The 15676-nt window shown below is 38.6% G+C and overlaps 1 protein-coding gene across 5 annotated transcripts in view; it reads right to left on the minus strand.

The window, feature by feature from the left end:
• Positions 1-15676, minus strand: part of adgra1b (adhesion G protein-coupled receptor A1b) — a 163788-nt gene that overhangs the window by 13049 nt on the left and 135063 nt on the right. For 4 of the 5 annotated variants that reach the window (XM_020599331.1, XM_020599338.1, XM_020599323.1 and 1 more), the window contains 2 exons: positions 12544-12671; positions 4526-4649 (listed from right to left, as the gene is read on the minus strand). In XM_020599331.1, the coding sequence (XP_020454987.1) occupies positions 4526-4649; positions 12544-12671 (252 nt within the window). Of the gene's footprint in view, positions 1-4525; positions 4650-12543; positions 12672-13878; positions 13899-15676 lie in introns of those variants that run through there. The other variant, XM_020599354.1, reaches the window with a different exon arrangement.

The following is a 15676-nucleotide window of genomic DNA, read 5'->3' on the forward strand; positions in this document are numbered from 1 at the left end:
TTGTGTCTGGTGGGGCCTCTGCCTCGATCCCAGTGGGGCTCCAGGAAATCTGGGCTCCAGCCCAAATCTGCAGAGCGTTATTCTGTTTGCAGTGATTGGCTAAAGGAGGAGCAGCCCAAAACACTCAAAGGCCTTGGGATAAAATTAGATAAATGACTGAATATTAAAGTTAAAGAGCAAGACTAGGGTCAGCTAAGAGCATGGATTTGTCAGTAACACCTGCACTACCAGATAGGAGGTGGATGCATTAGTAGAGTTCAGTAAGATTTATGGGTACCACTTTTATTAAACACATTAAATGGATAGCCTGCCATTTAATAATGTTTTACAGATCAGTAACGAGCAAATAAAAAGACCAGCTTTTGGGTTGTGAAAATCCTTTTGTATGGTCCTTTTGACTGTATCTTTAAATCTTCAGAATTCAATGAACAGTTTAACAGCTGAACAAGAGAATAGCCAAACAAAATTCATCAATTAACAAATTATAATAATTAAAAATTAAAATTTACAATTGCATTTGATGGAGTGTTATGGTAGAAGAATCATTTAACAAGGACTCTTACAACTGCAGGTCTCATTCTTAAATTATTCACTCTCTGATTAACCATAACAAGTTAGAATGCCAATAAAATGAATTTCTCACTTTCTAATATTCAGTCAAGTCAAGTCAAATATTATTTATGAGTGACACAGTTTTAATCTGTGTGAGTTTTAATTGTTCAGTTATCTCTTGGTACTGTATGTGTTTGTCAAAAACTCTTTTTTGGTATGTTCATATTAAAATCTCTCTCTTTGACACATCCTGCACTCAGGGGCATTTTAATCCAACAACATAGGTGAGAGAGGTTTGGGTGGGGGCCAGTGATGCTCTACAGCTTCATATCTCTCCACAGCTCTGCTTTCCTCTCTATTTGCAAAGGCCCACACATTTCTGATTTAACTATAACCATCCCCACATATTCAGGTTCACTCTGAAATACCTCACACTAAGCACACAACCCACAGCTTCACTACCCAGGTTTCCATTAAAATGTAGTGCAAATTTAATTATTACAACATCAGCCAAAAGAAAAAACAAAGTCACACAAGTTTCCATCCACTGTTGTTATGCAAATATTAGACGTTGGGCTCATCAAGATAAACTGCAGGTGGTGTTAATTCTCCAGGGGCATTAAACCATTGTAGAAGAAGATATTGCGACAGGATGCTGTAATCAAAACAGCACCAGTCAAGCCCCAAATGGCAGGAACTAATGTGGAAAACCTGATGGAAAGATGGAATTCGTGTTTGTTTCATGTATTACATAAGGACAGTTACAGTCTCCTCACTGCACCACACAGATCTGAGGTTTTCATCTGCATCTATTTTTCATCTTTAACAAAACCCTCACTGGGCTTTATGTCAGGATTTTGTTTGCTGAGCCTGTATCCATTACACTTTCCATTCATTATTTAGTTTCTAGCTACAACTTTTTAATCCTCATTATAAAATTGTCAGTACACTATTAGAACTGCATGTCATACAATGGAGGGCATGTCTGTCAGCAGAGTGAAGGCTTAAATTGTTACAATAAATAGTAACAATATGGTATGGTAAGTTATTCATGGGATATTAAATGGCAGGAAGCAGGTGGATGAGAGGAGCTGCATTTTTAGAGAAACACTAGCCATTTTGTGTCAGTTGTGGAGACAGACTTGGCAGCTATGACACAAGTGGTGACTTCTTACAGACATCCCTGTCACCGGGCCTCCTGCTAGACAGCTCAGGAAAGGATGGCATGAAAAATGCTGTTCTGCATTTTAGCATGTAGAGGTGGAGTATTTACACTATGGAATAAGGGGCCACCTAATGTACTTGTGCTAGCAGAGGAGGCAGCTGAGTCCCAAGCACATTGCAGCTCCCAATAAAGGGAACAAACAAAACCCACTGATAGAAAAAGAGGGTGAGTGAAAGCAGTTGAGACTCTGAGTGAAAAGTAGAAAAGAAATTCCTTTGTAGGTACATGCAGTAGAGTAAATGTCCTCCTGCTGAGGAGAGCTGACAATGGAGGATGCTCTGTTCCTGCTGGTGTTTCATGCTCACAACCTGAACAGGTCCAGCTATCACTCAACCGGAAAGGAAATCCACCTGGACTGTATTACTTTCCAAACACAGGAAAAGTAAAAGAAGGAACATATGACTGTTTCATTCTCACATTCCTTATTTAAACCTATATCTTGACAGGGATATATGCTCCAGTTAACACCATATGGTATCCACCTAGTATTTACTTTATACGTTCTAACTTCATATACTTTAAGAGCTTACCTCATGTTTGCAACACTCGTTGCACACAGGAATTTCCCCATTGTGGGATTAATACAGTTTTATCTTATCTTATACACCATTCCTACATATATACATCCTAAATACATCCTGTAAGAAAACCTAAAAATAGCGAGTTTGCAGCAGGCCACAAGGCATTAAGTAATTTCTCTGACCTCTTTCCAAATCTATCCTGACATCCCAAATCTCCATGTTCCGCCACAAGTCTGGCTCACTCATTTATAACTGTGGGCTACAAAGATGGAAGCATCACACATACAGTATTGGATGCAGAGGGTCAGAAGGTTCAACCGCAGGCACACTGTACAACACTTGCATCACAAAATGAGGCTGACTTGCCTATAGTCATTATCTTAAGCAGTGGTAAATGACATTGCCTGGCAGTAAAAACGATCAGAGACATCAGTAAAATGTTTATTTTGCAGACCAAATGCTGCACACTTCTCATCATGTACAAAAGCAAGAAATCTGCAGCCTTTATGTAAACAGAAAGATTAGGCTTGATGGAAGCAAAAGTAAAACTAACCTCCAGTCAAATTAAGAACAACAGAATGAACATCCAAACAAGATAATCTGAAATAAAACTAAGTCTACAGCAATGCTTGCATCACTATAAACCTGTGTTTAGGCAGTGATCTAATGCCAGTATGCTAACATTGTCAATGAAAATCTTTACATGGTGACAATAAGAGGGTTTGGGTTTTATCATGCTCACCACTGTAGTTCAGTGGATTAGAATTTGCTGATTATGCTCACCACTGTAGTTCAGTGGATTAGCATTTGCTGATTAGCCATTCTATCTTTCTCTCTCTCTCTCTCTCTCTCTCTCTATCTATCTATCTATCTATCTATCTATCTCTTCCTGATGTTCAAACAAGAACAAAAGTCAGGGATCACTAATATGGTTACAATTCAATGCAATGGGAACATGAATACATGAATGTGTGAATCAAATGTTAACCTCATGGTTGCAGTAGATGAAAAGTTAGTGGATCATCAAAGTTATTAGGATACATCTGATGGGAACCATAAAATCCTTCTAGTGAGATATTTCACAGTGACGACTTTGACCTGGTTGGTGGTTGTAGAGGGGAAAAAAGGGCAACACCAAAGTCTGTAAGATTTATGCTCTGGGACCATGAATGTCCTGGCCACACTTCTACTTGGTGAGATATTCAGTCTGGTGGTAGACAGACAGCATCCATAAAGCCAGTGCAGCTAGCATAGCTATCCATGTTCATAGATACAGTTAGTGGAAAAAACACTCAAACACTGAGCACTGAGGCATTTACAAGCTTCATGTGTGACAGTCTTTACCAGGGGCTGGAAACACACTGAGCTGTTGTTGACCATCTACAGACAAAAATTGTACAGGAGTGCAGCCACTGGAAGCTTTTTGTTTCCATTTAATTCAAAGAGTATGCATGAGTGCTCCTGTAAAAATGTCATAATACTTGTGATACTTTCAGTTAATGAATTGTTATATAGAGTATATATGAATTGCAAAAATGAAACTCGGTTCCAGTATGATAACTTAGTAAAATGTAATTTGTGGTGCTGTTGAACAGTATTGCGTTATACTGTACAGGTATAAAGTATCTATTATTTTGTTCACTCCATTTTTATCAGTGATGCTAGGCTATATGATGAAACACCTCTGTGTATAATACAGTACAAATCAACAAGAGCACAAACTATTTCTTCCAAATTGTCATACAGTTGAATCAACACAGTGTGAACACAACTGAACATTGTCACCACCATGAAGGAGGATCTACTGGAGAACTGTTGGATTAGACTGTATACGTTTTACCTTGGCATCATAATAATAAACTGCCAACTGAGAGTATAAGACATGTATATTTATATTACATTGCAAAATGTCCACAAAAAATGCCACAAATCACATTTGGGCCATGATTCCCACCACTAGGCAACTAAAGAGGATAAAGCTAGACAGCAGAGAAAGAGAAAGTGAATGCATTCATGGTGAGAAAGCCTGAATCATCAGGGCTCATTGTACCAGGATTTTAGCAGAGGAGCGACTGGACCATACATGTCGCTGAAGCATATAATCACATATATCTAATATACGTCAACACACTGCACTCAGTACCCTGGTTGCCAACACCTCACCAGACATTTATAATCAATTTCAAAAGCTTTGAGAGTGGGACAAATGAAAAGGGAATGCACTTACTGCTTGACAGATGATGGGGTATTTGATTCGATTGATGCCGCCGGCAAACACAGCGAAGGTCAGAGCTGTGTGGAAACAGAAGTTGAGAAGCATATGCCATCCCTTCCGACTGATGCGGATTGCACTGCCAAGAAAGATCAAGAATAAAAAAATTAGCAGGTACCCTATACACCATACCCCTCAGTGTTCTGCCTGCTATCATAAAGTAAAATCTCACTGCGATTCAGTTTTTACGGTATATAGGCTATCTGTGACTCCAAGTATCATTTGAGTCAGGATTTTACAAGGTCTGCACAGAATGCTCTTTTCTTTTACCTTGTAACTGTCATATATATTAACACACACAGGAAAGCTGCAAATCCTGCTTATGGAGTCTGAGTAGCGCAAACAAGCCATTATATGCTCCACTGCCAATACATGTGCTGAATAATATTTTAAAGTGCTCAGAAAAAAATATAACCTTGGCTCAACTCAAGTAAGGTAATGATTCACACTAAAAGTCAGTTCTGACCATTTAGCAGAATTGTTTCATGCTACTCTAAAAACTGTAGCAGTTCATTTTCCTCTTGTGGTTGCTGAAATGTAAAACAGTGATAGAATATTTTTTAATATTACCATGCTTTGCAAGCTATGCTTTGCTCATTTTGAGGAGTACTATTGGGGTTTGTGTCTGACTGAGTACACTTAAACTGGGACAGGCAGGATTTTTACCAGAAGAAGTTAAATTGAGGAGCATCATCATGATCATCAACCATGCACACAAAAAATGTCATGGTCTAGCAATGTTAATTTTTAATGAACAACTGTCTTATAATAATGGCACTGTGGAAAACTACACCCAAAACAATGCAGGAGCATGCATAAAATTACTCTGTGGCTCTGGTGGTTTGCCTACATGTCTCACTTGGGATGCTACAATATATAACAAACTGCTAATTTTTGTTTGAACTCAGGTATATTGGTTCTCTATCTGCACCTAATTCAGTGAAAATAAAAAGTAATATTTTTGTAAATGTCTAAAATTAAAACCTCAAACTACTATATTATCGTAGACTGAACAAAACTGCTTTTCTTTTTCAGTATATCTTACCTGTTTATATGAAACAGTATAAAGACTCAGTAATGAATAAAATGTTAATTTTAACTGTATATTTTGTATGTATTATATAAAAACAATTAGCTAAAGTCAAGCCCAAACCCATAATGTCATTTTTCTTACGCTTTAATGCTATTCCAGTATTGACAGGACGAAAAACAAATAGTTAAAATCTGCAAATAATAAAGAGAAAATAATAATAATAATAAAACAACAAAAAAGCATAACTAGATATACACTTTTGCAGCACATCAAAACCTAAGTGTACACAGTGTAAGGTACTGTAGTATTAAAAATGGGACAAGGATAATACCCAGTTGACAAAAAGGTAACACTTCCAACAAAGTGTATAGTCTATTTTAGAATGATGGACCTCAGGCAAAGGACCATTCTCACATTCCTAGTAGGAGCTCAGTGTTATTCAGTGTTTTTTCACCCACATGTTGTGGTATTTGCACACACATAGGAATCACTGGTTTGCTGATGAAATAAAAACATATTGCTTCCAGTTTTCAGAATGCTAACTATACATTCATATCCACATTGTGAAATGTGGCATCAGCCTTGGGCAGGGCACTTAACCCATATTACCACGTTCCATCCAGCTGTTACAGAAAATAGGTTGAACAGGTCAGGCAATGCTAAAATGTTTGTCTTATGCCGGGCTTCACTGCTCTGTGTGAAGAGAGGGAGAAATAAAGCTGCTGTTGTCATTCCCTCTACTGAGGTCCAGGTACTGAACTCCGTCCAGCAAAGAGGCCATTTATCAGGCCAACTTCTGGACTCCATGGAAAGGCTCTGCTCTGGGCTTTGATTGGGTCAAGCACATTAACCTGGCAATCCTCCATATCCCCATCTCCTAGAGGGTGGGGGAAATAAAACTGTCCTCCTCTCCCACCCTGCACTCACTGCTGAGCCAACGGTACGGGACAATAAAGCTATATGGACAGTGTAATATGACACACTATACAATGGGTAGTTTCAGGGAAGCAATGTCACTGGTGAAGGAGAACATACTGATAAGTGCAATAAACCCCAGGTAGCAACGCTGTTAAATGGAAAATTAAAAGTGGCAATGATGATGGAGAGCAACATGGCAGAAGGACTGGGTTATATCACACTTAAAATTACAAATTATACAATGCAACAAACCGTGCTCCATTTGATTGGACATTACACAAAAATATTCACACAGAAACTTAAACCTGCTTTTAGGTATTTCTTGGCGAGCAATAAGTTGTAAACATAAAAACTGCCAATTTACAAAGTTGTTATTGCAAACGTGTCAATTAACACGTAGCAACATTTGAACTCAGTCTGAGCCATGTTTCTGCAAGTCCAATATGTTTAGCTGTGGTTTGGTCTCAACCAGCATCCCCTAAAAAAACTATCTGGCTTTTAAGTTTCTAATTGCTCCAATATATTCACTGGCAGGCACATGTTCACAACTGACCCACTGTAAAATTAATAAATAAATAAATAAAAATCAGAGCAGTTATATTGTTGTAATGTAATGTCACTTTCAGCTTTTTCCCATTAGGGGTTGCCACAGCATGTTGACATTTGGCACGTGTTTTATGCAGCTATATTGTTATCACTTTTAAATAAGGGGTTTTCAACCAGTGGTCCGTGGCCCATTGGTGGTCCACGGAGGCACTGCAGGTGGTCCCTGACCATGCATCCAGTAATGTAGTTTCATTGTAAGAATCTTTTTTGTTTTACATTTCCATGTAATAATATTTGTGAATAATCCAATCCTTGCAAATACATAAAATTTTGAAAAGCCATGGTTACTTTCAGAATTAAAACTGTGCCCTACAGTCTATCCACCCACAACAGTGGTCCTCAGGTTACTTCCTAATCAGAATGGTGGTCCCTGAGACACAATTAGCTGAAAAGCCCTGTTTGAAATCATTATTTTAGATTAAAACAGTTTGCAAAATGATAAAATGACATGAACATATTAATATCCATCCATCCATTATCTATACTGCTTATTCCTGAATAGTGTCCAGCTGACATTGAGTGAGAGGCAGGGTACACAGTCTATCACAGGGCTGACATGTAGGCAAACAACCACACAGTCACACTCACTCCTACGGGCAATTTAGAGTTGCCAATCAACCTAAGCTGCATGTCTTTGAACTGTGGGAACCTGGAACCTTCTTGCTGTGAGACAACAGCGCTAACCACCACGCCACTGTGCCACCCCATTAATATTACTATTATGATTAATATATAACGGAATTATCTTCCAGCTCTACATGATAGCAATTACTCTTTTGATGTGTTCCTATACCCACTATTTTCACTGAAATATCAGGCAACATGCATGATGTTAGTCATTATTAACCAAATCATACTGTTTTTGTTCCCTAAAGGCTTATGATGCTCAGTTCCTTATCACTGTGATAAAATGTTTGAATAGTATGAAAAACAACAAAAGGTTCTTTTTTTATTTAGTTATTTTTTCAATACTTCTCATTTTTCTCAGTCTTATTGGATCAATTCCAAATGATTTAAGGCTTTTCCACCAAGGTTCTCATTATGTATCAGGTGCTAACAGCTCATGTAACAATGATCATACAACATACAACGATCAACTGCAATTATTTTTACATAGGAAAGCCCCTTTGATATAACATGAATTTATGGATGTTTATCCTTGTTGAGCAACAATCAATAGGAAGACTAAGAGCCAGATGTACTAACACAGTGGAGTTGTGCCACTTTGCACTGAGGTTTGTGATCCCGGTTGGTGTGTATTTAGTGTGTGATTTACTAAACCAGCAGCTTATTATACAGCTCATGGACTGCACCTGATATTGAACTTCCATGATGCACACTGCCAGTAAAGAAGAGCTTGTAGCCATCACTTTTCTTTCTGTTTCTACTGTATATAATCACTGAGCTAATCTCTATCCATCCATTATCTATACCGCTTATTCCTGAACAGGGTCGTGGAGGGCTGGAGCCAATGCCAGGTGACAATGGGCAAGAGGTGGGGTCTGAGCAGGTCACCAGTTTATCACAGGGTTGACATGTAGACAAACAACCACACACACTCACTCCTTCTGGCAATTCAGAGTCACCGATCAATGTAAGCTGCATGTCTTTGGACATGGGGGGGGAAGCTGGAGTACCTGGATAGAACCCACACAGACACAGGGAGAACATGCAAACTCCACACAGAAAGGCTGTGAGGCAACAGCGCTAACCACTGTGCCACTGTGCTCTGAGGTTCAATGCCACCAGAGAAAAACTGTCACTATTAAAATATGATATGATAGTTTAGTCTGCAGCATCTAATTTGTAATATATTAGACAAAAAGTAGATGAAATACTGGGCAAATTAAAGACAATGTTAATGTTTTTAAAATTTGTAGAGACCCCAGGAAGAGTAGTGGATGTTTGTCCATCAGCTAATGGGGATCTCAATAATAAAATCAAAATCAAATCAAAATAGAAAATATACACAAGATACACAGAGCAGTGCAATCAGATTGAAGAGAGAGACATGGATGAAGGAGGTCCTGTAGAGTGCAGCAGGTGGATGTGAAGATGGCATTGATATGGTTGTTAAATGCAACCAGACTCACTTAAACATCTTAACAAAACAAAGCAAAGTTTAGCTGCAGTCTGTATTGATTTTACATCGCTAATATTTTAGTTCAAATTCAAATTTAATGAACACAAACTCCCCAGCACACTATTCTTCACTGTTATAGTAATCATGTATTGTATTCATTAAGTAGCTATTAGCTCCATTTTTGTTTCTAACCATGTTTTAGTCACATATAAGCCTATACTTAATGGAAATGTCTTTCCCCCACTAAGGCCTTACTTATGGCTCTTGTAATTTTCCTTGTGTAATTGCAAATAGGGTAACTTCAGCAAATCCAACAGAACACATCATCCTCTTAACATCTCATCTTATTTGTGTGATCCTCCCCTAAAACGCATGAGGGGTGAGGCACACAGTGCAGACATTCCCACAAATGACTCTTGCACAATTGCAACTCCAGTTTTCTGTGCCTGTTTGATACATACAACACGTGTGGAACAGAATGTGTCATATGTATGCCTGAAAATCCAGCATGCATGACATCAGTGTGTAGCATCTGGTCATGAGTTATAACTCTGAAGAGACATTTGACACAAACTTCAGCTTTTGGATTCAAACGATGATGGGTTCAAAGACATGATATTTATGACTATGTTCTTTACATAGCTCATACATCACACAACACTGCTGCACCCTTAGTTACAGATTGTATCTTGGATTATATTGCTGGCAGAGAAAGAACCAACAGCACATACTGTATACATAATTTTATAGATGTGTGTATGAGTCAGTGAGCTGAAGTGAGAAAATGACAAATTCAACCATGCATCTGTGGTGCCTATCCTTGAACAACCTCCCTCACATTCTGCCCATTTAACATGCAGCCCCGATGCTTTATGGCTTGGATACTGTCAGTCAGCTGAAGTGATACTACACTACTTAAGTGTTACTAAACAAAGATGTGTTTTAGTGTTGGGAAGAGCCTAGAGGGAGGTGTACAGAAAGGGGAGGTGTTAGAGTTTGTTAATGTGAATGCCGTTGAAAGACAAACCCTCTCACCCTCCCCTGTGTGCGACAGACACCACAAAAGCTCTGGCCTCATGAGAGCTTGTTCTCACGATTGTTTGTACTGGAATTAATGTCTTTTTGCTCTGAAAAGCACTTTGTGGTGAATGAGTGCATTTACATAGCCAGAAATATCCTGGTTACAGTCAGGCTGTTTGAGTATCTCAGTTATGCTTTACCTATTTTAATACCCTGTTCTGGTTTCAGAAATCTGGTTAAGCCTTTATCCTGGTTTTAAGAGTCCTGGATATGTTAGCTGAAGCAATGATAAAAACTGGGATACCGAGAACTAATTGATCAAGGGTTCTGATCATTCTTGCCATGCTTGTGCACATCAACTCAAGTTACATAGTAGTTAGTCAGTTATGTTTTGTTGTTCAGCTCAGACAGTCAAAAACAAACAGTTTAGGTAACTCAATCAGTACAGATGACCATAAGCAGGGGCAGATTTAGAAAATTTTGGACATGGTGACCAGGCTGGTGCACAGTCTCAGAGAGGGGTGGCATATTTGAAATAGGGAGGTAAATTAAACCCTTAGTTCTATAAAATAATAAACCGCACATTAAATATTGAATTGTTTTTTTGTGCCAAAAACGAGACAGACATAGTGCGTTCTTTAGCTAACTGTGGCTGTGCTCCTTAATTACTCCCAGCTGGGGACATAGCTGCTGCAGTGTTTCAGAGGCGAATCATGCCAAGTACTCCACAACAACAGAAACTGAATGCAAACATCATGATTCATACATGATATAAAATAAAACTAATTTGACCAGTATCAATTATAAAGCACCAAAAACCTTTTAGGCAACAATTTGTCACAGTTTTTCCATCAGATTTTGACTCTAGCAGGGGTGGCCAATCAGATTCTGGGGGTGGCCAATGCCACTCCAGGCCACACCCTGGCTCCACTCTTAACCACTCTTATGATTATGTGTAATAACTAGGTTTATAATACTCTATATAAATGTTATATCCCAAATATCATCAAAACCAGGGTAAAACTCAAAACTGTGCCTACAAATGCTCATTATGTGTGCTCTCCAAACAATATATGATCATATATTAAAAACATTTTTTCAAACATTTCTGACTTCAGTATACCTGGTAATGGGGTTTGTAATGTGGAGTTAAGATGGTTATATTACAACACAGACAGTGTTCTTCCATAGCTGGTACCAGCAGAAAATTCTGGGGAGCCAGGCTGTGTATTACCAATGTCAAACTTTACAGTACAAAAGTATAAAAAAAAGAGGATTGGTACACCTGAATCAATGAATTTTTTTTTTAATTTAGTTCAAACTGTCACACATCAGCACAACAGGACAAAAGTGCACAAATGTCTCACAAAACAGTCCTTCTAACTTTTCACCAACAATGAGTGTCAATCAGCTCAGTACCAACAGGTGTACCAAGGGTTACTTGTAATCAGAGGCACCCTTGAATTTGTTTCTCTGAAAACCACACAAGGTTTGTGTGTTTAAATATGTTTGAGAGTTTAGTACAATACCTGTTACATACCATAAATGTAAATAAGCCCTTTAATGTATCTACTACATGTCAACTAAAAATCTGCTCTCATTCACTGTGTTACATTGCACTATAATTTGCCACCAATAATATTTAACCCAAGATTATCTTAAAATAAATTTTTATATTTATCTTGTTTTCCATCATAAAGGCAGTGATATGTTACTACCATCTGATTAAAAAGGTCCCTGATTGAGGGATTTTAGCAGTCTTCATCTCGTTCCTCTAATTATGTTTTTAAACCCTCTAAGCCATGGCTGCATTTTTTTTTTTTTTTTAAATTAAGCTTCACTAAGAATAAAAGACAAAACTCTAACTAAAGCCACCAATCCTACAGAGACACCAGGATACAAAGTGGTGCCTGGAAACAATTTAAGTTTCAATTTTATCAAGAACGTCAGTCGCTCTGTAATTGAACCTGCTGTTATTGCAGTTTTTTATTTTATTTTATTTTTTCTTCAGTCAGTACTGCAGTGCTACCAAAAAATAGGTGATGCTGCTGTTTGGAACCCCAGATCCTGGCTGTTGAATTTGTCCAGAAATTTCTAATTTGTGCTCATGACCACAGTTTTCATTCTTAACTCTTAACATATTTTGTCACTACACGAGACGGACAGTATAACTATGGAAGCAAACACATTCACAAAAGTTGTGCTGTGAGCCTCAGAGTGACATGAGTGCCAAGCATTTGCCTCACTGACTCCTAATGTTATGGCTGATCAGAGTATACTTCACCAGAATCATTGTGGTGATTTTTTTCTTACCTGTGGTGCACTATGTACGTGATGATGGAGGCGAAGAGGCAGAGCAACATGACTGCTGTACAGGCATACACGACCGGGTGCAAAAACTCCCCAGGGTATGGGGGGAAAGACAGCACCTTCTTCAGATCCTGAGGCAGACAACAAGAGAGAAAAACTGGAGATCAGACAAAAGCCATAAATACAGCATCATAAAAGTAATCAGTGAACAAGAGCTAGTAACAGTATTTATGACATTCACCCCAAAGATGATGAACTCTCCAATCACAGGCTCAGTATACTGCTCTGATGAGATATGCAAGCAACATATAAATACATTTTAAGGTCTTTGAGTTAGAATGCCATCCAAATCAGCATAAAAGAGTAATAACTGTATGAACATTTTCCCTCTGCATTTACAGTTTGCATTTCAGGCATTTAGCTGACATTCTTAGCCAGAGCCACAGAATACAACAATACCATAAGCTGCCTAGGCTGCCAACATAAAAAGATAAGCAAAAATGGAGAGCAGCCACGCAAGAAGAAAAAAAAAGAAGAAAAACAAGTTAAGTCATTTCTTCTGTGTCTAAGAGACACTGTTAACAGATGCTCATTAAGCTCTTATCAAAATGACAGTTGATTTGCTTGGCAAATTGTTCTACATGAAGTCTACAAGATGACCGTCTCCAACTCTCACAGCACACATTGTGACAGCTTCAAACTCTGAGTACAAATAACTTTTAAATTCTTAAATGCATCACTGTATCTATAAACTCTACACCTGTTGTATTAAACAAATTCTGTTCGCTCACTTCTCATGCGCCTGACTGCTCTCAACACTGCGCAACAGAGAAGTATAGAGCCAACAGTGATGTCATTTAGGTTCCATCATGTTGCCGATACTATATAAAGCGCACGTTATCACCCTAACCCTTTCAGCCCAGTGAGAACTTGCGTCTGCAAGAGTGAGCCACATATACGCTGTCTGACTCCATCAGTGTGTCAGTGAGTAGCCCAGTGGGATATTCTCACTCTATGTTCATCTAGAGACTGATGAGCCTGTTGGGGCCTGTGAGGGGTCGCGATCTTCGAGTGAGCATTTATGCGCACAGTTGTAAAGTAGTGGCCGGAGCTGAAGTGAAAGGTTTGGGGTACAGGATGCTGGGGAGATGTAGAGCAGGAGAATGTGTAGTAGAGGCACTCACTTTAACTCTCATCACTGTTAAGTCTATTAAAGCATTTCCAGAATGAAAGAAGAAGTGAAATAGCTACAGCCAAAACTATATGCAAGTTGTAAAGTGTTCTGTGGAAGAGTAAGCAGTCATTGATCTGATGTTGCTGTGCTACTTCCCACATTACTTGGTCTTTCCTTGGTTTGCTGAAGACAGAATCTTTGCTGAGGTGTGTGTCTCATTGTTAGCAACCTACATTTGTATTTATTCTTATATGTGAACATTAATATATAATTTTTACACATCATCCATCCTTTCCAGACCTAAATTGTGAGAGGAAAGTTATACTTTGGACAGGTTACTAGTCTTCACAGGGCTAACAGACACAGACAGTGACAAAAGAAAGTAAAAACTTGGATAAATGAGTGGTCTCCTCCAAGATGACAGTGCCTCCATCCATAGGGCACAAGGTGTCACAAAATGGTTTGATGAGTGTGAATTATATGCTCTGGCCTTTGCAGTCATCAGATCTCAACCCAACTGAACAGTTATGGGAGATTTTGCACACCGCCCAGCTATACATACAGTATATATAGGCAGACGACCACGTAGTTTCTAGATATGTAGAGCAGTCTACTGTTGTTTTAAAGTTACTAAGAATGCTGAGTAGTAAATCTGCCCATGTAATTGTAAACTGCACACATGCTGTCTTTGGATTGTGGGAGGAAGCCGGAGCACCCACAGAAAACTAACACCTGGAGAAAATACAAAATCACAGAGTGGCACCAACAAGGGTCTCAGAAAGGTCCCAGCAATGTAATAAAACTTGCACTGACCAGTTATAGTTTAATGAATAAAACTTGCACTGACCAGTTATAGTTGGGTTTTCTTTCTTTTGGGAAAATCCAAAACAGATTGCTAGTTTTAGAAATCCTTATGTGATGTGAACAAGGAGCTGAAGTCAGCATGTCATTGCCAGATAAACCTAACATACCTCACTATCCCCCTGATGTATACATAAAATGCTAGTGCATCATCATGAGCCAAAGAGAATGAAATTATCAGGCGTGCAAGGCAGAAAACAGCACAAAGAAGGAGAGCACAAGGGCTCCAGACTGCAACCATTTAGTGGCATTTTGTGAGTATTTTTAGCAACAGTGTGACTACATTTCATAACTAGGCACCCTGGTGCGACTTGAAAATATGATTCCCGTTTGTTTTATTTAGTCATCATTATATATTGTAAATAAGCCTCCCAGGAAGAAGGTTCCAGGTTCAACCCTGGGCATTTAAGTGTTTTGTTGAGGCACATCTTGTCACAGTGATGTAATATGCATCCAAAAACTCTTGACTTTTAAGTGTCCTGTTGATATATGCTGTTATATACAGTATATCGAGCAGTGTAAGGAAATGTAGGTGTTGAAAAAACAGTTTTAAAAAAATTTTATGTATGTGTTATATTGTGAAACAGCTGCAGGAAAAAAAAACAGGAACACAAAATGGTAAATGCACTTTTTTTACCTTTGCAGACAAAGTGCTTTAGAATTTCTTCTTATTCATCCATTCACAAGCACACACACACACGCTTTGTTTTTATTCCTCGTGGGGACTTTACATTGACTTACATTCATTTCCTGTAGACGTATCCTAACCTTAACCATAACCACTACTTGCCTAACCCTGACCCTGACCTTAACCTAACCCTAACCTTAAACCAAGTTGCCACCCTAAAATTCAATGATTTCTGAATGGATGGCTGAGTCCCCACAATGTGAGTGTGTTAACAGGTTTTGGCCCCCATAATGTAAGTAATACATTATTACCCCACCCATCCACACACACAGTAACTAAGTAAATGGACAGATGATAGTCTTGCTTTCTAATACCCCATATTTATGCCTTTGGGCTACTGATTGCCACAGCCAGAGACATTATGATTTTAGGTTTTCTATCCATCCCATTCTTATGAACCCATATCTCAGGAA

Source organism: Monopterus albus, unplaced genomic scaffold (genome assembly GCF_001952655.1).
Source record: "Monopterus albus unplaced genomic scaffold, M_albus_1.0 scaffold3.1, whole genome shotgun sequence".
Lineage (NCBI taxonomy): Eukaryota > Metazoa > Chordata > Actinopteri > Synbranchiformes > Synbranchidae > Monopterus > Monopterus albus.